The sequence below is a fragment of the Trichoderma atroviride genome, chromosome 6 (genome assembly GCF_020647795.1).
Source record: "Trichoderma atroviride chromosome 6, complete sequence".
Classification (NCBI taxonomy): Eukaryota; Fungi; Ascomycota; class Sordariomycetes; order Hypocreales; family Hypocreaceae; genus Trichoderma; species Trichoderma atroviride.
This window is the reverse complement of record NC_089405.1, coordinates 2,019,716-2,042,129: the sequence shown is the minus strand read 5'-3', so window position 1 is coordinate 2,042,129 and position 22,414 is coordinate 2,019,716. Positions and strand designations below refer to the sequence as shown.

The 22,414-nt window shown below is 50.5% G+C and overlaps 6 protein-coding genes across 6 annotated transcripts; 3 read left to right on the top strand and 3 right to left on the bottom strand.

Moving 5' to 3' along the window:
• Positions 1-2,731: 2,731 nt before the first annotated feature.
• Positions 2,732-3,034, top strand: TrAtP1_011262 (uncharacterized protein; the record flags this gene model as incomplete). The annotated part of the gene is made up of 2 exons (XM_014093399.1): positions 2,732-2,848; positions 2,921-3,034. The coding sequence occupies 2 exons, from the start codon at positions 2,732-2,734 to the stop codon at positions 3,032-3,034; spliced, it is 231 nt and encodes a 76-aa protein (XP_013948874.1).
• Positions 3,035-7,055: 4,021 nt separating this feature from the next.
• Positions 7,056-9,334, bottom strand: TrAtP1_011261 (uncharacterized protein). Its single transcript, XM_066115036.1, has 3 exons — positions 9,278-9,334; positions 7,882-9,211; positions 7,056-7,824 (listed from the first exon to the last, which is right to left on the bottom strand). Exon 2 carries the CDS (start codon positions 8,942-8,944, stop codon positions 8,384-8,386), a length of 561 nt encoding a protein of 186 aa, XP_065971133.1. The 5' UTR covers positions 8,945-9,211; positions 9,278-9,334; the 3' UTR covers positions 7,056-7,824; positions 7,882-8,383.
• Positions 9,335-12,515: 3,181 nt separating this feature from the next.
• On the top strand, positions 12,516-14,133 carry TrAtP1_011260 (uncharacterized protein; the record flags this gene model as incomplete). The annotated part of the gene is made up of 4 exons (XM_014093398.2): positions 12,516-13,340; positions 13,393-13,446; positions 13,509-13,682; positions 13,747-14,133. The coding sequence occupies 4 exons, from the start codon at positions 12,516-12,518 to the stop codon at positions 14,131-14,133; spliced, it is 1,440 nt and encodes a 479-aa protein (XP_013948873.2).
• A 3,080-nt stretch (positions 14,134-17,213) lies between these two features.
• On the bottom strand, positions 17,214-18,036 carry TrAtP1_011259 (uncharacterized protein; the record flags this gene model as incomplete). The annotated part of the gene is made up of 3 exons (XM_014093397.2): positions 17,214-17,331; positions 17,603-17,767; positions 17,981-18,036. The coding sequence occupies 3 exons, from the start codon at positions 18,034-18,036 to the stop codon at positions 17,214-17,216; spliced, it is 339 nt and encodes a 112-aa protein (XP_013948872.1).
• Positions 18,037-18,246: 210 nt separating this feature from the next.
• TrAtP1_011258 (uncharacterized protein) lies at positions 18,247-21,341 on the top strand. Its single transcript, XM_014093396.2, has 3 exons — positions 18,247-18,685; positions 18,759-20,956; positions 21,028-21,341. Exons 1-3 carry the CDS (start codon positions 18,554-18,556, stop codon positions 21,188-21,190), a joined length of 2,493 nt encoding a protein of 830 aa, XP_013948871.1. The 5' UTR covers positions 18,247-18,553; the 3' UTR covers positions 21,191-21,341.
• Positions 21,342-21,652: 311 nt separating this feature from the next.
• TrAtP1_011257 (uncharacterized protein) lies at positions 21,653-22,201 on the bottom strand (the record flags this gene model as incomplete). The annotated part of the gene is made up of 2 exons (XM_014093395.2): positions 21,653-21,852; positions 22,099-22,201. 2 exons carry the CDS (start codon positions 22,199-22,201, stop codon positions 21,653-21,655), a joined length of 303 nt encoding a protein of 100 aa, XP_013948870.1.
• Between the last annotated feature and the right edge of the window lie 213 nt (positions 22,202-22,414).

Here is a 22,414-nt window from a genome sequence, read left to right as displayed (position 1 = left end):
TAGCAGACTCCTGCAGCTCGAGGAAAATCGTGCAGAAAGCTCTAGGCTCGATGTAGAATGCAGCCAAGCAGAAGCAGAAGCAGGGCCTGCTATTGCAGCCTCTCCAAGCGCCATCGTTGCCAGAGAGGGCTCGCAGATGCGCCGCCGCTTATATCATAGACGCTGACTAGCTACCAAAGCGACGCAGGGAAATCCCAAAGAGGACATCAAGAGAAAAGAGCGTGACTTTTGCGAGGGTAGATGATCAAGACCACGTTCTGATGTCACTTGTCTTGCTGAATCCCGAGAACAAAGCGCCCTCAAACTCGTCACAGGTATACATGATGCCATGAGTAAGGGCAGCTCCAAGCACCCCAACAGCTAGATTTGAAGCAGTACTGCTGCTGTATCTGCTCCAGAGGATGGATCCCCGTATCAAGCTTCCCCGTGAAGCCCTTCAAGCTGGGGATGGGGGTCATAGGTACTCTTGCTACTCCCCAACAGACGTGGACTAATACTTCATGTTAGGGCCAACACCACTCAGAGAGAGAGAGAATTGTTAAAAAAAAAAAGTGCAGCTCCAACGTCAACACTAGCTGCCACACGTGTTTTGGGGACTCCTGTAATCTGATAGGCAGAGCTTCACCGGCATCCGGTGGGGGCTGTTTGTGCGTAATATAGGTAGTCGAAAGGAAATGAAAGAAGCATGGAGGTTGATGGTGTTTTGTCCAACAGCCGAAGCGTCAGAGCAAGGACAGGCTACCCTCGCTGAAGCATCAGAGACGCATCGGCCACAGTGGAAGCCGTATTAGAGGATTTGAGAGCACTGATTCTCTTCTGCCATTCGTCGGGGATGCCAAAGCTCTCCAATGAGATTCTTATCCTAGTCGAGATAGCTTCATTCTGGAATGGCCTATCCTGTCATGCCATGGGCCGCTAACCGCCCCCACTGCTCAAGTATGCATGTAGGATGAACATCCACTCGAATTCCGACACTATAGTGTGATGGATCTGGAGGGGGGAGTGAAATTGTGCAAGTGTTGATAGATACGGGGTCATGTTTGATCAAACACTCAAGACCTATTTGGTCTGTTAGAAGAGGAGACACACCGTCCTGTTTGAAAGAGTGAGTGGGTGAGCGAGTGAAACGCATGACACCCAGTGATGAAATCCTATAAGTCGCCGGAGACGCCGCTACGCACATGAAGCGGGCCATATGTGAAATAATAGGGGAGTACAAGTAGTGTCATCAAGGACACACTAACACTTGTCGCGGGTGAGAGTTGCATGAGCCGCGTGCCAATAGAAATGGCCGTATATCCTACCACTAGGTAGGAGTTACAAGTGTGTGGCGTTGATGGCGGCCGTCACCATAATACAACTCCTATGATTCTGAAACCAAATCATTTTGCTCAGTGCCTCCTGCTCTGTGATTGAATGATCCTAGCCGGCTCAGAAAATCCAATCAAGGCAATATACCGGTAGTAGTCGAAAATCAACTCACCGTGAATGCTTCTCTTGGGGTGGCTGAACCGCCACTTGGCCTTGCTCAAAGGCAGACCGAGCTGAGACATGATGAGACATGACTCGGGTCTTGCCAATACTCTCACCCCAAATGATATGTCTGCATTAGTACGACACAGCGGCTATACGCTTCGCCTCAGAAGTGGCCACTCATGGGGCATGCGTTGATAGTATGTACGTGTGTAAATGCGCGGCAATTGCAATACACTAACACCTTATCCGCGTCACTGCAAGCCGCTATGATCTGGCAACAAAAGATCCAGCTTGATGTGTATTCTAGTCTGGCCGATGGCGAAGTGGCCAAGCTCGATAGTGCGTCAAATTGATCCACATATAAATTTAGCAGAGATGTGAGTAAATGATACCCATCATCATTCAAGAAAACATGTCGTCGGGAATATAGCAAGGTCAAATGGCGTTGAACGAGCACATCGATACTACCTGGCGGCTCGTATACATCAGTGCAGAGAATACTAATGTAGCGTAAAATGAGGTGGAAATGAGACTGGGAGTATCAAATTGCCATACCTTGCGGTCATCTCTTGCTCTGAATTAGCACTTGTCTCTTTCTTCCCCATAGGTAGTCGTGAATATTATCGGCTCAAAGTAAAGGGAGACAACCAAAGATGGTACCAGCGGCGAAGCTGGAGCCTCTTGATGGACGCTGTTGTGAAGCATGAGCCATCTACAACGCGCGTTCCTGCATCCGCCAATACATCAACGCTGAGGTCCGGGCCAGATGAGGGCCCCTGAATCAGCGGACATGAAATCGTGCGTCACTTCATCAATCCACTCGTGTCTCGTTGATTTACGACATGCAGCTCGCTTGGACGTGCCGCCGACGCAAAATGAACCAAGGCCAAAGCCTCTGCCACTCGCTACCGCGCATCGATAACTGGTCACTTTCTGGCCATCCCTTGGCCCAAGAGCCCGCTTGGCCAGTGCATGTGGGTTCATCCTCTCATTTACCACCAGCCGAGTCCAGCAGAGGATACAGCGGTACAGCGAGCATCTAGGCTGCTCTGCACGATCTGCTGTGCTGTTTTGGGGCGTAACAATGCAATATTTGCAGTATTTTCTCTTCTCTCATTCTATTCGGCCCCTCCGTTTCATAAGCTTGCCAAAAGCTGAAAATCCTTCGTGTTCGCGATCCACTCGTGGCAGGGACGTCTATCGCGAAGTTTGGGGGCAAAACAGATGGACGCCAAAATCCCGATCGTCGTTCGCAATGCAGTTTCCCTCGATCTCAGTCTTCGGCCGAGATCCACCATCGGAGAGATCTATTGCTGCAGCCACCAATAAAGCCAATGCCAGGGTGCCCCGGAGAAGGGGGTGCGGTGCCCATGTAGGCCCTTGGCGAGGGATGTCTTCGGTAGAGAAACCAGCAAAATGCGATGCTCACATTGTGCATACCCAGGAGGATGGCGCCGGCACTAGGCGCAAAACGGGCGTGGTCGTTATGCAGGGCGGCACACCCAGCCAGTGCTGGAGGGCGATGACATCTTGGAGCAAACATGGCAGCTGGTTGTGAATACAGATGCGTCGCCGTCAGGGACCAGGGCGGGAAGAAGGACGCTAAAGTGGTTGATGGTGGGTGACTGCTCTGCTGTATATTTGCGGGCGGGGGGGTTTGGCGGGACGTGAATGCATGAATCCAAGCTCCAGCCTCCAAGCACAGGGAGCAGAAGCTAAGGCGGCGCTCAAGCTTGAGACGGAGCTCGGCCGCTGGGCTGCCTCTCCGGCTCCATGTCGACGGCGGGTTGAGTGCCCGTTTGTGAGTGTACAGCAGGTGGTTTGAAGCCGGGAGTGAATGTGGTGATTGGGCTGCGGCTGGATTTTCTAACAAGGACCAAAGATGAGCCGGTCCCGAGACTGTCCCAGCACCCGAGGCACCTCCAATTGGAAATGTATCTTGGTAGCATTACTATTGCGCCTTGGTCCATGTCCATGGTCCGATGCATGGCAGCTATCATCCCATACCTACCTAGTGAGAGCATCGGAAGGGTACCGATCTGCTTTGCCTCAAAATTGATGCCCTACATCAACATGTGATGTATAACGTATGACCTTCCTCTCCTGCTGTCAAGAAACTAGAAGCTCGCGACCCGACCTGTATATGGTAACTGGATTCCGAGCCCTCGGAGCCTCGCCCTTTTTCTGCATGATTTTCAGCTTCTGCAGATATAAATATCGGTACCAACAGCGCCATAGGCTGCATAGAAGGGCACGATCTTGGCCAAAAATAGAACCGAGCTGGGAGCTGTTTCATCTGAAAAGAACAGGAAAAGAAAAGAAAGGAAATGAAAAGGGCAAGAGAGCTGTATGAAGATGATATGATAGATCCCTTTTTGGCCATCTTCACAGTACCCAGGCAAAGGCAACCTGCATAGCAGCTGCAGCAAATCTTGTGGCAGCCTCTGCAGCATCTCCGGCACACACAGTGGCAATCAACTGCGTCCTGCATAGGCTATACTGTAATTTGTTTACTACCACCGTCGCTGTGTATGCGTACCCCGTACGGTCACTCAAAACGGAAAGAATAGAACCCAAGATCCCAGGGCCTAGCCGTTGGGCAGCTATTACTCAAGTGACTTCAGTTCATGCGCAGCAATCCCGTTGCTAGCCACAACCCTGCTCACCAGCTTTGTTTTCTCAAAGCTAGGGTGAGGATAATAATACAAAGTACAAAGTACATTCCCATATTCATGGAGTAAACTTGGTGTAGCCCAGCAGTAGTAATGACAGACAGTCTCTCCCTTTGAGGTAGACCCCATCTGACTTTGTGCCGTCTGTCGGCAAGTTCCTTGTCACACCCCCCTCCATGCCCAGGGAAACAATCCCCTGTGAGCTTTAGGCTCAAAGAGCTGAGAGAGAGGGCGCATAGGAATCGTACTAGGCATCATGGCAATCCTACTCGAAAAAGTTATCAGACATGGAATTCCAAGAGCCAGAGATACTTACCCGGGTGTGAATAGTTGTAGCCCTCCACAGGTAGTACCAGGACAATGGTGATATCCTGGCCTCTCCTCCTTGAACTTGTTTCCCCTTAGGCACCGGTGGGACACGACCGTTTGTTGTGCTCCCAAGGCGTCTGTCAAACTTATCTGGCGCTTGGCAGCTCACTTCCAGTGTCTCTTCAAGAGAACTGTCAACTGACAACGGTGGGGTAGCTCCTCATTTGATTGCAGCCGAACGATGAATGTCAAAGAACAAAAAAAAACCAGATGGGCTTCCCAGATACGGATGGGAAAGATGTGCAGGCTGCAGGGCCTAGGACCAGGTACCTGGGCCTGTATTCCAGGTTTTCTAACCGGCCGTTGGTCGATTGCACCTTATCAGGAACCCTCAATCTCCCTCTTACACTAGTGGCCATCTCCAGCCTTGTTAGTCGCCCAACGCACTGGGACTCGTATAGGGCCTGAGATTCCGGCTTCCAAGGTCCAAAAAGCCGACCAGATACGTCGCCCAGAACGCCTTGTTCGGGCCCTTCGCTTCTTTAGCTATCTGCTGTAGCTGGGGCGTGCGCCGCACAGAGTGCCATCCAAGCAGCACATCATATAGCGCATCATCTGTCGCATCTCAACTTTCGGGGTCCTGCCAAGGTCCCCGGAGACCGGCCCAGTGCGGGACCCTGCACCGCTAAAAGAGCAAACACGCCTCAGCGGGCATCTCTGCGGCGACGGCAGGGACTCTGCAAGCATCACCAGACAGCACTGATCTCCGTAGCTGGTGGCTGCATGTTACGGAGTATGGGACGGGAGCGCTACGGAACGCGGCGGGCGTCTGACTGCGTTTGCAAGGCCCCTCCTGGAGAGCTGAATAGGCGCCCCCCCGCACCGTTCATCCTCTAAAATAACGTGGCTTGCCGGCTTCAGCGACATCCGAGACTTTCGTCGCCAGCCAGGACAGGGCCAGGGCTTGTTCCTCTTGTCCTTCATCATTGATCTTTTTTCTTCTCAAGCCCACAGTAGAGCTTCCCCACAAGGAACCGAGCTGTTCTAATCAAGGTCACACGTGATTCGGCGCTGCTGTTTCATTGCCAACAGCAGCACACACCAAGGCAGAGCCAATCGAGCTTCCATCACATCTCGCCTGCAGCCATGGCTTGTTTCGATTTTCCTCAGTGATTTCGTGTGCCGAGGATGCCGCCCACACATGATGATGGGGGAACCAGGAAGGTTACCTCCATAGCCTTGCTGCAAAGTTGTTTATCATCGTAAAAAGAATCACAAGCGAGCATCCATGTATAGACCTTCCAGGTATTGCTGCTGGCAAAGTTGCAATGGGACTAGCTGAAAAAAAGGGCCCTGTACATAGCAGTGGCTGCCGTTCATCTGCTCCCTTCGCTTGCACGTGCCATGGTATTTCAGGTAAATTAAGAATGCTACATTCAGTTGTCAGCCAACTCGTATGTGGAGCCAATGGTCGAATACCTGGATCCCTACTCCTGTAAATCCCTCTTCCGTAAAAATCTTCACAGCTGTTGTGCCTTGTCCCTCGAACAAGGGGCACCCGTCCTACACCAACTCTTTGCCGTGCAAATGTGAGAGAGAATGCTACTCAGCATGATGGGTACCTACTGGGTGAGCAGTCGGCTTACTAGCGTCCTGAACCAGAGAACTGGTCATTGCTCCTAGGGCATATTGCTCGGATGCAGGATCCCTCTCTCCGCGGTGAATCTTGTATGATCTAAGCCGCCCTGGGAAAGGCACCGTCTGCCTCTTCCGTGTCTCCTAACTGCTTTCTTTAGTTCTCAGATCCAACCACGACTGTAACGTACTGCTGTTAGCTCGGCAGCTACTAGCCCGAAAACACGGCTCGTCGTTAGTTGTAAGAACCGCTGCAGTCACTTGACGGCCCGTGAAGTGTAAAATGAGGCACTTTCTCCTCTTTATACGTAATGATGCATGTTTTAGTAACATAACCATGCCGGTCACGTTATGAAGTAAAATAATAAGGGTACTGAAGACGAGTTGCTATGAGTCTTCCGGGGAGAAAAAAAATCTCGTTGGGCTGCCTCGCTTTACACCGTTAGGCCGCAATGAGACACATGCCTGGCTCACATGGTAGATACCGCATGTGAGAAATGATGACGATACGTTTCTCTCCGCTCCGAATATTACATTGCGGTCCGTGCATACTGTAATAGCGGCCGTTGCGTTCTGCCCAGTCTTGTGAGTCGGCCTCACTTGCGCAGGATTGGCGGCCAACCCAGAAACAGCTTCGTGTCCAGCGGGTAGATCAGTCAATCATTCCGCTAGTACTTTGCTTAGAGGGCGTTGACAAGAGAGGGTAAGCTTCCATGGGTAGAACGTAAAGTATGCGCAAATCGATGAAACAAACAGGCCAACGCGTCCTAGTACTAGCGCTTGTAGCACTAGTAAGGTAGGTAGTATAAGTGACAGTAATACACAGTAATTTTCTCTGGCTCACCCGTAGATGATAGGTCAAGTTTTCTCAAAGAGACGAGATGAAGGTTTGCTACTGTTTTTGGTTGCGTGTACGAGCGGACCACTCAGATCGCTCACCTCGTCCAAATAGCTGCAGATTTTGAAACTACTAGTGCCTCCCAAAGCAGAACATTCTTAATAGGAAGTAGCTTCTCAGTACTCGTTAAGAATCCCGGCTTTGCTGGGGGTGTTGCTCCAGCCTCTCTAGTTCAACGAGGGGATGACGGTTTGCTATTTGGCCACAGGAAGTGAGCCCTCAGTATCTTGTATAAATGAACAGAGGAAAAGCCCCGTCATGGTTAGATATGTGACGAGAAGAGGACTCAGATCCGGTGCGGTTGGTTACTTTGCAGTCGTATCCAACAGCACATACTGTAGAACAGAATGTAGGTGGGTTCGGAGAACCGTTTGCTTCCCTATTGAACAGCTATCCATCTCCAGGCTCGGCATCGTAAAACTTTTGCGGTCCAGCCCGTCCTAAAATTGAGAACACTTGCGGCTCGGGCTTTATCCGCTCTCGCCTCGACAGGCATGCCGCATCTTGTCTGCACAGCGTGACCTGCAACACCCCATAGCTCGAAATTGTTCCCCGCAGCTGTTAACCATTTTTGTCGCTACTGTATCGGTACTGCAGAGATTGTGGCACTGACACCAGGGAGAGATCTCTGGTGTCACACCTTTTGATGCTCCGCCGATGCGATTGTGCACAGGTAGTATACTTGTATAATGGACGGCTTGCAGCGTGCCTCGAGCTTAGCGGCAGCCGTGGTCTCCCACAGATATCCACTCGATTCTTTATTAGCTTGACATGCATGCCACCAGATCCACCAAAGCTGGGCAAGAGAGCTTGCATTAATCGCGTTGAGCTGTCCTTGGCTACCGTTAGTCAGGTTAATGGTATCTCTGGTGAGGCGGACTGTTCACCTACATTTAGAGGCGTGATGCTGCTGCTGAGCCAAATGATGACATGTGCTGCTTTAAACAAAATACATAAATGTCCAACCCACACTTCAGTCCTCTTCATTTTCGAGAAAAGGGGCTTTCGTTTGTTGTGATGTGGCGGCGGCTCAGGATTTTGCGTTTGGGTCGCCTGGTGGCTGGGCTGCCGCTCTTATGCATGCTAGGAGTGATCGTAGTAAAATCTTGTTACTCCTTTCCCTTGATTATCGCTGTTTAAGTATCTGATCTTGCGCCGGCATAGGTATCTGCTTCGGACACACGAGGCAGCCTTCACTGATGCATGCATGGTGTAAGATCAGAGGCCAGATAATGATCATTTTCTAATGGGGATAAACTGATGAGGCGCTTTGTGAACCGTGCTTATTAGGTCGGTTTATTTGGACAAGAGATATTCTTTCGTTCTGGCAACAGGTAATTGCGGCGGAGAAGAGCTTCTCGGAGACTCGGAGACATTGAGTCCCTGTTCTTGCTCAATAACCTTGTGAGTTGGCCACTGTTAACTTGACGAAGGACATATCCCCGCCCCCCCCTTTTTTCCACTGCTGCTTCGGTAATGGCAGAAGCGATATGTGCTCCGGACTAGTGAACAGAACAGTGTACCGGATTCTTGAGAAGCGCTCAAAAGGGAAAAGAAGAAAAAAAGCAAACTTGTCTGTCGTCTCCTCCCACCCGTTCAATGTCCAGATCAGACGAGCTGAAAACACAGAGCCCAAAAGAGGTTGTAATGGCCATGGATGTATCCTTGCAGGTGCATGAGATGGGCCATTCTGCTCAAGGTGTCTGCCATGGTTTCCAGCCTCTCTGCGACAAGATACTGCAGGACTTTTCACATGGATAAACCACATCTTAACACTGTACAGTACAAGCAGAGATAGCAGAATGGCTTGTGCTAAGCACGGGGTGTACCAAATACGGGGACTTGACCCTCTTCCCTTTTTTGTTCTCTGGTGCCCACCCTGGTTCGAAAAGTGCGTCTCGTAACGTGACTGACCAACCGGGTCCAATTCCCTGGCTAGCATCTCTGCATCCATACTGAGTACACACCCCCGGCAGGTGGTTTAGAATTGGCGGGAGATGTTCATACGAGGAGAGTACTATATGTAGTTTCCAAGAAGCCGGGATTTCTGGCAGCCCCTCTAACTGCTTGATGCATTCTGCAGGAGGCTGTGCAACACGGCAAAGCGCGCAGTTTCGTTTGTGTACTTCGTAATAGGGATAGTTCTTCGAGAACGGTGTTCAGACCCATTCGGCTTGACATATTGAGCTGATTATCTCGGCTATCGACGCACAGGTGTTCCCTACCAACAGATTCGTATTAGTACGCCGTAGAGTCGTCACAGAGAGTGGCATGCGGTGCTACTAACAGGCTTGGGGCTCTCAACGATTTGTACAATGCGTTGCATAAAGAGAGGCACTGTGCGGTGCACTTTGCTGACAGACGGCCGGAGTGAGAGAGTGTGACAGAGCATCCCCGCTTGGGGCTGGACGGAGGTGGGCAACAAGGGGGCGTGACCAGACTAGACCAAACTGGTTGAGAAAAGTAATCTAGCCTGGAGGGGAATCAGAACGCTGCCGACGAATCAAAAGGCGCCATTGAACAAATGCATTGCCCAATCTGGACTTATATGTAGTTTTTTGCCATTTGATGGACTTTGGGAAAATCCTCGTGGACATGTGCCGCAACACTTCGAGGTTGGCAGCAGTCGACAAGCATTCCTTATCAAAGGTAATACTAAGTAGGTATATGCCTGCTAGTATGTAGGTACGAAGTAGGCGCATATGGTGGCTGCTTTTGAACAATAATAGGCGGATGAATGAAAATGAAAGCTCCATCTCACCGTCCATCGGTAGTGGCTGTGTGAGCGTAATCGAGGAAACGATAAGTGATGAGCCGTCGGATGAAGCCGCCCAAAGATGCGAGCGCTGCAGCATCGCTACCCATCGGTCAGGGTACCTAGCCAGGTCAGAAATAGAGCGGCATGAACACAAGGGGTTGAAGCTTGATTGTGTTGGCGACTTGTCTGAGCAGAGGATGGCTGCAAGAAATGGGGGTGGCCTTACAAGTACAGGCATAGTAGCAGTAGTACCTAGCAGCCGTGCTGGCGTCGCTAGCAGGCGATCGCTAAGCTCCACCTTTGGGGCTGGGGCGTGTAAGGCGAATTCGACGGCCATGCGTCTCGTTCAGTTGGGCGTAGATATGTGCCTACAGCACTCGGATGCACGTGTGTAAGGATGTATCTTGTCGAAATAACGACGCAGATGGAAACATGCATGTTGGTCTGGATGAAGTCGTATGGCAATAGCCATGAAATTAGGCGCTATACGAAGGACCATCTCCAATAGCCCTAGCAGCTGAACGCCTGCTGGAACTAGTAGTACTGTAGGTACCTATAGTACTAGTAGGTATTATGTGGCGGTACTGTAAGAGGAGTCGCACATGGCTAATATATGCATAGCATTCCTGGGGATGGGGAAGAGGTTTGCAATGCTGCTGCGCTAGGAGTTTGAAGAAAAACTGGGCTTCTCAACTGATGCCAGATAGGCGCATGTAGTGTCTCCCTGTGACCTGAAGCAGCATGGGAGGCAATGAATGGCCTCATAAATGCTGCCCAACTCTTCTCTTTGATACGCAAATAATACCTACCCTTTGTTCCTACCTCATCTGATGCTGAGCCATAGACGGCAGGTATTGCCCGTAAAGGGCTTTGCGCGGCTGTTCCTTCTCTTTTTTGGCGCCCAGGTATGGAGCTTTGCTGGCTTCCAGGGATCCCCGGTCCCCGAAATGGCAACTTTGCCCCTCTCGCTTGCCATACTGTAGCATACAGTACCTCCCTACCTACTACCTAGCCGGCTCTGTAAGGTACTGCTCGTACTTGCGGTACCGTCCCAGCTGCATGTGAAGTAATAGGTACCTGAGGTACGAACGGCTCAGTCAGACGCTACCCAGTTATAGGTGCTACAGGCAGGTATTGATTACCGGGCAGTGATTCTCTCTAGCCACGCCCCCTAGTAGTACTAAGCGTTCACCAACCCTCTGCGGCCCTGCCCGCCGCCTTGAATTCTGAATTCTTTCCTCGATTTCATATTGCGTACTGCATACTTCCTTTATCTGCCCTGGTCTAGCAGCACTATTTCAGTCTTTACTTCTTGTTATTCATTGAACTAGCTTACAATCATAAGGGGAAATCAAAACATGGAAACTGAAATGTCGGCAAATCGGATATCAGCAACAGGACACGTCAAACGCCTTCAATACCCGTCTCCCGTGTCTCTTTGGCCTTGGCTAGTTTTGTTATTTTTGGCTCAGAATTGGCAGCATCTTCAAGCCGGGATACGATATAGCTCATATCCACTCCTTGTCGGGAAGACACCTTGACACCCTCTTCTCTTCGTGGTGGTAATGGCTGGATGACCAGAAACTATTCCTTCCCGCAGTCTGGATCACCTTTCAGTTTCTACCTCTATACCATTGGCTGAGCGGCCAATTCCACCTTCTGACATGTCTTGAATCAGACAACAGAGGCCACTATCACATGTACTGCTCAGACATGCATGCGACTATCGTTTGCTCCAGACCTGCGGCGAAAGAAGAGCCTACAGCTGCTGATCTCATCTATTCCAGAAGACGCGATGCTCTTTGATCCGATGTGAAGTATCCGCTGGCAAGGGAACTACAAGTAGAGCCCGGATGGACGAGCCAACATCCTGGTACCAAGCATAGGCCTTCAATGTTCCTTTACGAGCCCTGCCAGCCTACTCTGAGTCTGTTCTGCAATTCTCACGGACTGCCCTAGGCCTGGGAAACGACCGCCACATCCCTAGCAGTCAACAGGCTTAGTCGGCCGCCATATAGCCCTGCGAGCCTTGTCACACCCCTCCCCTCCATCTTCACACAGGTACCTCAGTCGCTCAGCGAACAATATGGGGGGGGGGGGCTCTTAGTCTCCAGATTGGAGGGGCGTGTGAGAAGCTAATGGCAGCCCCAGTTGTTTGATCTTCTCACGCCCACCTGTCGCCCCGGCCGTGCCAGGTACTGCTTCTCCGTACCTGTATTGGCAATGGTATGCTCGCCGTTTGCCCAAAACAACATGAGTCAACGATTGTACAGTATATCATATCCGTCACTTTTTGCAGCTCTGCCTCAGCCCTCCTCTTTCCGTCTCCCCATGTAAGGGCTGTCCTCGCCTGTGCCTGGCCACACCCTAGCGGCTAGTCCTGGTCACATCTCTGGTGTGGCTATCTTCCAGCTTGCGATCTCCGACAAATACTACTACCAGACGACTGGGCTTCCACACAACCCCAGTCATCCGTCTACCTGGTAAATTGCTTGCGTACCAACTGTATATTATCCTGTTCCCAAGATGTCCCAATCCAGGCCACAAGTACATAACCCCCTCCTTATCCGCCTTTCAGAAACCTCTTCTTCCACTACTTGCTCAACAGATTCTTCTCTCAACTAGTGTCCACACATTGACTATAACAAACTCTTTAACAGAAGTTGGTTATACTGAGTGCTTCGTCCCTCTTCCATTCACAGCATTCACATCATACTTTCTCAATATTGTCAGCTTTGATCGCAAGCTTGAGTACTAGCCAGCAATAATGGCAGTCGCAGCTCAACCGCAAGCCAATCCCAGCTGGAGTCGGTGGCCTCAGCACACGCCATCAAGCTTTTCCATCATGAGCTCTCCGGCATTCACATCCTATGATCCCAGAACTCAAGTCAGCAGCCAGATGCAGCGTCAAGTATCCGCCCCATATCTAATGGGCTCGACCTACAACCACTCACCAATCTCTGCCGTCTCGCCTCCCCAATATCAGAGCCACAGCGCATTTTCTTATGTGCCATACCATAGCCCACCACCATCAACCCCTCTCGGCTCACCATTCAAGACCGAATTTCGAGAGCATCCTTACATGATCACTGAGGCCTCTGTTGTTGACCAACGCAATCTCCAGTCTATGAAAGAATACCAGCCCTATTCTCCCATATCGAGGAGAGAATCGGTTTCTTCTAATACCCATAGCCCCATCACTCCAGGTCCCGCTACTCCAGATTCTTGCACTTCAGCTTCTCTTTCCCTTAGTCCAGCTACTCCAAGTTCTGTCATTGCAGCTCGACTTGACAAGGCCAAGACACTTGCTTATAACGAGACACTTGATCCAGCGGACAAGATCGAATTCAGAACCGAAGTTGACGAGCTTATGAAGGCTATACAAGGATCTCGAGCAAAGGAGGATCATCAGCAACCTCCCACGCCTGCCCCTACGCCGGAGCATGTTGCGACACCCCCTTCGACGCTTCCTACTCGAAGAGGGAAGCCTAGAAAGCAATGGGTCTGCGATGGTCCCAACTGTGGCAGAGCCTTCACCCAAAAGACGCACCGTGACATTCACCAACGAACACACACTGGTTATAGACCATATGTGAGTGTTTGACCTGATTCTTCATTTGCATCACGCCGCTAATCGTTGACAGGTCTGCCCTAAAGCCAACTGCGGCCTTAGTTTTTCGCAGCGCGGAAATCTCAGGGTATGTATTAAGCGAAACCCCCCCCTGAGGACACTGATTTGCTAACCGCCTTGGGTTTCTAGACTCATGTGCGCCGCCATACGGGCGAAAAACCATACCGTTGCAGCCAGTGCACCAAATGCTTTGCTCAGCGAGGAAATCTTCGATCTCATGAAGAGACTCACAAAGGCTTGAAGCCATTTGTCTGCCGGCTTGATAATTGCAACAAGGCGTTTTCTCAGCTGGGTAATATGAAGGTAAGAAGTCTAGTCTCAGCATACAGAATGACATTTAAAATCTAACCGAGGATCTTCTTGTTAGACTCATCAGAACAACTTTCACAAGGCCACTCTTCAAAGACTTATCGCCCTCTTTGTACAATTCTCAGAGGAAGGTGAAGTGCCCGAGGACTATCGAGAGCTTTTTGATTACTTCCAGAAGCACTACAAAAACAGCAACAAAGGCGTTAAAGGTCGGGGAAAGACTCGCGCCGTGACGGCCCGCGGGCCTCTGCGTTCTATCGCCTCTCAGGTATCTCAGCTGGCTCTACCAGCCCAAGATCCTATGATGTCGTCTTCGCCATATGCCATACCCCCAGGCTCCACCAACATCTTGAGCAGCGTGCTTCGCAACCCCAACCCCTCCTACAGCCTGTATGGGCCAGGATCACCACCACACCTGGGGCCGTCAAGCCACTTGCCATATTAGGAGTTGTCAGCATCCTATGAAGACGCAACTACTTTTAACATACATACATGATTTTTATATCATACGTTCAAATCTCATACACTGAGACGGAAAAAAAAGACCAGAGAGAGAAAGTACTAGTGGTATTTTCTCTTGATAAATGTACTAATTATTCGCAACGTGCGAGCGGTGGCCTAATTTGATTTGGAGCGATGAAGAATTCGGCACAAAGGCTGCAGGCAGCATAATCCTTCTTTGGGCTACTTGGAACAAAGCTTGCTCTTGTTTTTTGAGCTTTTATGAGTTATCTGCCACGATCAAGATAAGATTGGCTCGATGTACTACTGGAGGGACTGGGTAAGGCACACTGAACTGGCTGATTTATTGAGATACCTTTGCATGTGAATTGGTAACATTGCGGCTGGGAGGAATACTGCGCTGGGATTATTATCTTTTCTTTTGTTAACAATGGAGGGTTTGGTGTTATCTGTTTCGATTTCTGTTGCGAGGCACTTGCCTCTTTCTTGGCTTTTACATATATCATTATCAAACCATGTTTATTCACCAGTCTATCGGCGCGAGCTAGGTAGTATTTGACATGGGAATCATTTAGATGAAAAGCGTTTCAATATCCAACTTTTTTTTTGTGCTTTGTTTCCTCTCTATTGGCATGGTAGACTCTCAGTGCCAGTCTGGGTGATTAATCAATACTACGGCCAAGGTAGCGTCAACATGGAAAAGAACAGGTAGAAACAAGGATGGAGGACGATGAGCGAATGGAAGCAATACGCTTGCACTTTTTGGACTGGGGATGCTTGTCACGGGACCTGCTCCCGGACTTCCTAGTGTGTCGTCAAATGCTGAGACGACACGCTCAAATATCACATGCATCTTGTGACTATTGCGGTGCTCTGTCCCGTAACAAAGCAAGCGGCAATACGAGTAGAAATGCTGTTCGGGAAATTGGGGGCCGGCGGAGTGTTTTTTTTTTTCATCACGATTTCTCCCTTGCGTTTGTTACCTTTGCGTTGAGGATACTTGGTAGTTCGAATACCTTCTAGTCTGGTAAGTGGATGATTTGGTGACCCCCAAAAGCTGAAGAGAACGCAAATCGTACGATTTCCAGCGACCCGGATCTAGCTCCCCAGTAAGATTCTTAAAAGAAGGTCCTCATCTCAGCCCCCGGAGGCTAAAGAAGAAATGACTGCCCGGGTGGGTAAAAAGATGCCTACAGTAGAAGCAACAGAGAGAGGGAAAAATGATAAGAGACGAAGCTATGCAAGGTCCGTTCCTTGATAAAGTGGGATTAAGAGACACATCACTTTTTTTTCTTCTACCCTTGCTTAGTAGGTAGGGCAGGTATGTTGCGGGCGCAGAGCCCTGAGCAGCTGAAGTTTGGGGGGGGATTTAGGAGACGGACGATTGGAAATTAAGTGCCGTTTCGCCGGATTCGGTTGCAGGATGCGGTTGTAGACTTGGGGCTGAAGAATATGGGGTAGTTTATGCCTGTGCGCTGCATTGTGGCAGAAATGAGTAAGGGATACAGAAAAGAAACGAAAAAGGAAGACAGGAAGAAGACAGGAAGAGGAAAAAGAAAGGTTGAAAGTCAACAAGGGAGATGGGTGCATGCGGCTGTCGCTGATCGCCTCATAATTTGAATCATGCGCTGAGGATGTCATCAAGCGCATTGCACTCCTCTCCTGTAATAGGGCATTACATACAAACAACCACGACAAGCGAAGCAGCTGAAAAAAAATAATGAACCATCCGGCTGTCGGTGCGAAATCCTCCGAAGGATTTACCCCCCCCCAAAAATATGAGTTGTTTTAAACTGGCGAAGAGATGGCACCGGTGTGAAGAGAGCAAAAAAAAAAAAAAAAAAAGAGACAAGGAACATGGTTGTAAACCGGTCACGCCTATCCTGTTCGGTGGGGTTTCCTGGTTTGTTTGCGGCCCCCAAAGTGATTTCTTCTACAGTATGGACCAGGCTGAGTTGCCAGCCAACCAGAACGCAAAAGAACCTTGGAAATGAAAGGAATCGTTAAAACGCAAGAGAGGAGGGGGGTGTTTGCATGGGAACAAGACCATTCAGAGACGTTGCATGCCCAAGTCTGTGCGCGCTTTTCCCGTGTACAAGTACATGCACAGTAATGCTGCTGCACGGATTTGATACGCTGTTTTCGAAAACTTGGGGAGCAGGCATAGCTGCAGCCGCGTACAGTATCAGCTAATTCTATGCAAGGGAGACTTTACTCACGCCCTTTTGATTATTCTTCGCATTCACCGCTTAATGGAATCCACTCATTGACTTGCCACGTTTGCGTCACACTCGGCTTAGATTCATGTCGTGTTGGCAAAAGATCACAGATCAACTCAGCTACATCGGGTAAACCACAGCCACCAGGGGGGACAGAAACAGTAAGGCAAGTCACAGTGGTGCTCAAGATCGTCGATCACAAACACAGTGAGACAAAAGAGCCCCAGGCTAGATCGTCAAAGTCACAACGAGTATGGGAAAGGGGGTGAGCAACACCATGTCCACGCGTATGGCCTACGCACACGGGCTTGTTGAAGCTAGAATATGCGCTCGTTTATGAATATGGGCATACTTCCGAAATTCTCGGGGAGACAACAACGCTAAAGGGTACCATGGCTTGAATTTGAAATATCGTACATGGGGTTTTGGGCATCAAAAAGAAGTTTCGGGCGTAGGTCAAAACGAACGAAACTCGGCCCGTTCCCATCTTGACTGTAGTCCCCCTCTACTCTAATCTGCACTTGTCGGTTTATGCGGGTAGTCGAATAGTCGGGTCCGTAATATAAGACGGCTCAGATCTAAATGCCGTTTTATGCAGACTTTTGATGCTACACTGACGGAAGCCGGACGGTGCATGAATCGTGTTAATCGTACGGACCGTGGCGAGCTGGTGGTTGGGACGACGACGAGCACCCTGCTCAGCTGAGCCACTATCGATCCAGGCTCGACGTGGGGAAATAGCTTGCTGCTGGTAGACAAAATAATGTCCTAACAATAGATTTGGGCGTGTCGTGCGTACACATGTACCCAGTGGTATCGGCAGGCCCAGGCCCAGGTTCAAAGCCTAGCCACCGTGCAGGGTTGATACGAAGAGAATGTTGTCGCCACTCTTCAGCTCATACTCTTCTTCCCCCTCCAGCTCCCAGTCCGCATCGTTGATGAGAACCAGAATGCCTGGCCGTCTGTAGAGTAGAAATAAGCACCAGTTAGCGACCGAGTTTCCATGAGATGGTGGAGCAATATCAGAACGTCGCAGCAGGCTATTCATGTGGAGGCAATATGATAGGCTGAGGTTGACACACTCGCTGCCGAGCCTTGAACCATTTCTCATACTCCCCCCCAGTCACAGAGCTGAACATCTAGGTCTAGTACGTAGGAAGACCAGGACAGGGTGTTGCAACGCAGACCAGTGATTGGCACAGGTGCCCATGGGGAAGAGGAGGTGAGACGCACAGATGGCCGTCCAGGACGAAAAGCTCCCTGCGGGTGTCCTTCATCACATGCTCGCAAAGATGATGTATCAAATATGCAATAGTGGAAGGGCTGCCGTCCTTGTCCTTGGCAGGCAGAGTGAGGGCGTGGCGGCGTATGTCCGAGAAGAGCATCTCGAGGCCACCTCTACAGAGCATGAGTTAGCTTGATCCTCTTGGACGTATACGTATCAAAGACCGGACAGACAAATAGCCTAGGATGAGCTACATTCCAGACTAACAGCAGAAACGCCCGGGCTTGTGCGTCTTCTTGGTGGCATTAATGTGAGGGGAGGAGGAGGAGGAGGAGGAGGCATGATAGGAGTGAGTGCTTAGGCGCAAAAAGGGAGGTGAGGCTTACGAGAACTCTACGACGAGGGACATTTGCGCCATTGCTTCAGCAGTGTTTGAGGCCATCGTTACGAAGTCTTGCCCACCAGGTGTGCCTGTTTAATGAGATTGTGGTCGATGCTGCGACCACAGCAGATCCGGTGGTAGTAGATGGATGAGTCTGATATTGGTACGGGCAACTGGTATACAGCGGAGACCTTTTTCCGGCCTAGTCGGGTCCAAACTAGCCCTAAATTGCAGCGATCGAGTGCTATGATGGAACGACAAAATCAACCAGATCTCCTCAGGCCCTGACAACGCAGTGGTTTTTATCTCTTTGCATTGGACATAAATCATCTCGTAGTATCACAGATGAACAGGTTTATTCATAAGTTCAAATTTATTGTGATATAATTGCACGGCCTTCTCAAAGCCTCTGGGCCCTGGAAACAGCTGTGAGACTCGTACCCCGCCAAAAACCGCCAGTAACCACCAAAAAAAAAGTCTTTCCGCAAACTTTCTGCATGTCACATCCTTGTCACGTGGACCCCTCGTCCGTCTTGATGAACTCTCCAGTTCACACTTCACTCGGCATATTGATGACATGAGCTCCAACGGCTTGACGGTCGAGCATTTGGCTGCCGGCGCAAACAGACAGACTGCCGTTGCGGACTGGAGCCGGACGGGGCTGTTGGCTTATGGAGCGGATTGCAACATTGCTCTCTGGCGGCCAGCTGTGAGTTTTTATATGCGCCGTCTTCGTCGTTGGACATGCAATTTCTGACTTGGTTGTGTTTCTGTAATGTTAGGCCGATCCTCCAAGAGGCGTATTCAAACTCTTGAACGGGCATAAAGAAACAGTCAAAGCCCTGACATTTCTGCCCGAGCTTGAGAATGACTCCTCAAGTTACTTCATCAGTGGCTCAGATGATAAGACGCTGGCTGTCTGGAAATCTTGCCATGACAGACAAGATTTCGAGTTGCTTCAGACGGCATCTGAGCACACCGGGCCAGTAAACTGCGTTACCGCTTTGCGAGTCGCTGCTGAGCAGCCAAAGTGGATAGTCGCGACGGGAGCAGCAGATGCAACCATCAGAATTTGGAGTTTTGAGAATGATCAGCTGCAGCTGATTCAGACTGTCAATACGACACCGAAATACTTCCCTCTATGTCTTTCACTCAATATTCTTGGCGCCGACAATGACGCTTACATCCTTGCTTCGGCTGGCACAAAGGATGTCATCCAGATCCTGACAGCCGAGGCGAGGGCGGATCGGATCCAGTTCAATCTTCAGGCAACGCTCAGCGGCCACGAAGGCTGGCTTAGATCCCTGAGCTTCGCCAAGGAGACGAACAGCCCGGATAGCGATCTACTTCTCGCGTCGGCCTCCCAGGATAAATACATCCGAATCTGGAGAGTGCACCAGGGCAAGGAACTCCCCGCCTTGGCTGCTGAAGGCTCGGACCCTTCTAGCGGTGCTTTCATGCCTGGAAAGTCCCCATCCAATAAAGCGCACTGGCTCAAGATATCTGAAAAGGACTTTTCTGTAACATTCGAGGCTTTGTTGCTGGGCCACGAGGATTGGATTTACAGCGCAAAGTGGCATTCCCAAGCTGATGGCAAGCTGCAGCTCCTGTCTGCTTCTGCGGATAACTCGCTGGCTATCTGGGAGGCTGACCCTGGCTCCGGCATCTGGGTCAGCATGGTGAGACTTGGAGAGATTAGCAGAGAGAAAGGTGCCACGACGGCAACAGGAAGCACTGGCGGCTTCTGGACCGGCCTGTGGTCCCCCGGTGATAAATCAGTGGCTTGTCTGGGCAGAACGGGCAGCTGGAGAAGGTGGGAATATGACGCCTCAGAAGACATGTGGAGGCCTTGTATTGCCATTTCTGGCCACACAAAGGCTGTTACCGGCATCTCTTGGTCCAAAGATGGCGGTTTTCTCCTCTCCACAAGCTCAGATCAGACAACCCGACTTCATATGAAGTGGAAAAGCCACGGCACATGGCATGAAATGTCTCGCCCGCAAATTCACGGCTACGATCTAAACTGCATCGACTCGCTGGGTTCCTCGCAATTTGTTTCCGGCGCTGATGAGAAGTTGATGAGAGTCTTCAGCGAGCCCAAGGCCGTGGCCACCATGCTCAATCGACTGGGAGGCATCGATGGAGCAAACATTGCGGACATGCCTGATGCTGCCAACATGCCCGTGCTAGGCCTCTCCAACAAGGCCATTGACACCTTGGACGACGACCAGGAGATTCAGCCCATAGACGATCGTGATCGAGACGCTATCGATCCTGCGTCCATTGTCAAGAAGTCATACCTGGATATCGACCACCCGCCATTCGAGGAAACGCTCTCTCGGCACACCCTCTGGCCCGAGATGGAGAAGCTCTACGGCCACGGCTACGAAATCTCCTGTCTTGCCGCCAGTCATGATGGCAAGCTCATCGCTAGTGCCTGCAAAGCCAGTTCCATCAACCACGCCGTCATCCGCATCTTCGAGACGGATAAGTGGACCGAACTCAGGCCTCCGCTAGCAGCCCATACTCTGACAGCTACTCGACTGCGATTCTCCTCCGACGACAAATATCTCCTGAGTGTTGGCCGTGATCGTCAATGGGCCATTTTCGAGAGAGGTGTCGGAGAAGATTCAGTCATTCAATACCAGCTGCTACAGTCTAATGCCAAGGGCCACTCCCGTATGATTCTCGACGCCGCATGGGCTCCCTCTCCTTCAGTGCCCTTGTTCGCCACAGCAGGCCGAGACAAGCAGGTCAGAGTCTGGTCGTTGTCGAAGCAAAGTGGTGAGAACGAGGCCAAGCCCCAGTTTACACAGGTGTCATCATTGGCTTCAGACGGGCCAGTCACATCAGTCGATTTCTTGACGCAGCCCGTGGGGAACAAGTATGTTCTCGCGGTAGGCACGGAGAGCGGGCGTGTTAGCCTGTGTACAGTGGCTGAAGATGGCTCATCCATCTTAGAGCTGCCGACGTCTCCTGAGTAAGTTCTCTATCTCTCATTTCATAACGTGACATGCTTGGTAAAAGATCGTGCCGGCTAATTATCGACAGGTTGATTCTCCCCAAGACAGTTCTTCAGCTAGCTTGGCGGCCGGTAAGCAAGGATGAAAACGCCGCCAAGTATGAGCTTGCTGTTGCCGGAGAGGATAGCTCGCTAAGGGTCTATGGTTTTGGAGAGGAATATTTTACAGAACAGAAGCAGTCAAGCACTTGAATGATTCATATCCAGGGCAAAATACATTGGACATTTACATCTTGGCCAGGCATTCAAACACTCAAAAACACTTCCATTGGTGCTTAAAAAGAAGAAGAAGAGGAAGAGCTAGAGGAACATTTTGTATTACCACCACTTTAAGCTCGTAGCAGGAGCGTATTAATTTATACCATCATTAAAGCCATACAAGGCCGGCCATTCCATTACACTTCTTCGAAACCAATATACCCAACGCCAAATAGTTCATCACAGATAGGAACGACTGTCAACAAAAGCCGCTCTGCCCCCTTGCTCGTCGCTCTCGATATGAAGCCAAGTGTTTTGATTTCGCCAGGCAGTAGATTGCACCTTTTCTCTCCCACTCTCTCATCAGCCCTTATATTCGTGTCCGTTATTATCGTAAGCGCCTCGCTCCGGCTCGTACATCTCTCAATATTCTTTGTCTCCCAGTTGTCGATTTGTTTATAGCTCTCTCACAACCGCCGCAGCGCCCTTGCCAGCTCCCAGCGCCCCGTCAAAGACATTTCTCGCAAACGCCGCAATGTCAATCGTCTCGCCGTTGATGTAGTACCACGCGCGGCCGGCAAGAAGGGAGACGTGTTGCGGGAGGTACAGGGTTGCGGCGATGGAGGTCAGGCTGATGAGCAGGAAGAGGACCGAATCTGGAAACCGAGTTTCTTTTTGTTAGCGGTATGTTTTTTTTTTCCGATGCAGTATGGAAGTTGTGGCACTGTTGGCGGGATTGCCGGAGACGGATCAATCGTCATCGTTGATCCCAAAAGGAGGTGAAACCACGAGCGCAGAATCGAAGAATCAATCAGGCCAGCAGAAAATAAAGGGATTTCGGGGAAAAGGGAACGCCGGATAAGTAGGCGAAGAACAGGAAGGGGGGGAGGATAAAGTCTCACAGAAAAAGAACTTCTCCATTGGCGTAAACATGTACGTTGCGAACGTCACGTCGAATTGGAGCATCTTCTGCTCCACCATCTTCTTGAGACTCCAAGACGCCATGTTTAGATGATGCCTTAGTTTTCTTGGACGATTTGAAATGTTTCAGAGTATTGTTGCGTCGCAGGGCGATAACGGTCGTCTTTTTTCTCTCAATCGGCTCTTACCTCTCTTTGTGTCTGTCTAGAAGATTGCCTATGCTCGACGGCGTATGAATGCTGGTTCTCGGTATCGCTGGTGCCGACGGGAAGAAGGGGAAAAGGGAAGAAGATGAAG

Bases quoted from the DNA above. Each gene is read 5' to 3' on its own strand.
- TrAtP1_011261 (XM_066115036.1), bottom strand. From the start codon at position 8,944: ATGGATGCAGAGATGCTAGCCAGGGAATTGGACCCGGTTGGTCAGTCA.
- TrAtP1_011258 (XM_014093396.2), top strand. From the start codon at position 18,554: ATGAGCTCCAACGGCTTGACGGTCGAGCATTTGGCTGCCGGCGCAAAC. The intron at 18,686-18,758 runs GTGAGTTTTTAT...CTGTAATGTTAG, and splicing joins TTGCTCTCTGGCGGCCAGCT to GCCGATCCTCCAAGAGGCGT. The intron at 20,957-21,027 runs GTAAGTTCTCTA...AATTATCGACAG, and splicing joins GAGCTGCCGACGTCTCCTGA to GTTGATTCTCCCCAAGACAG.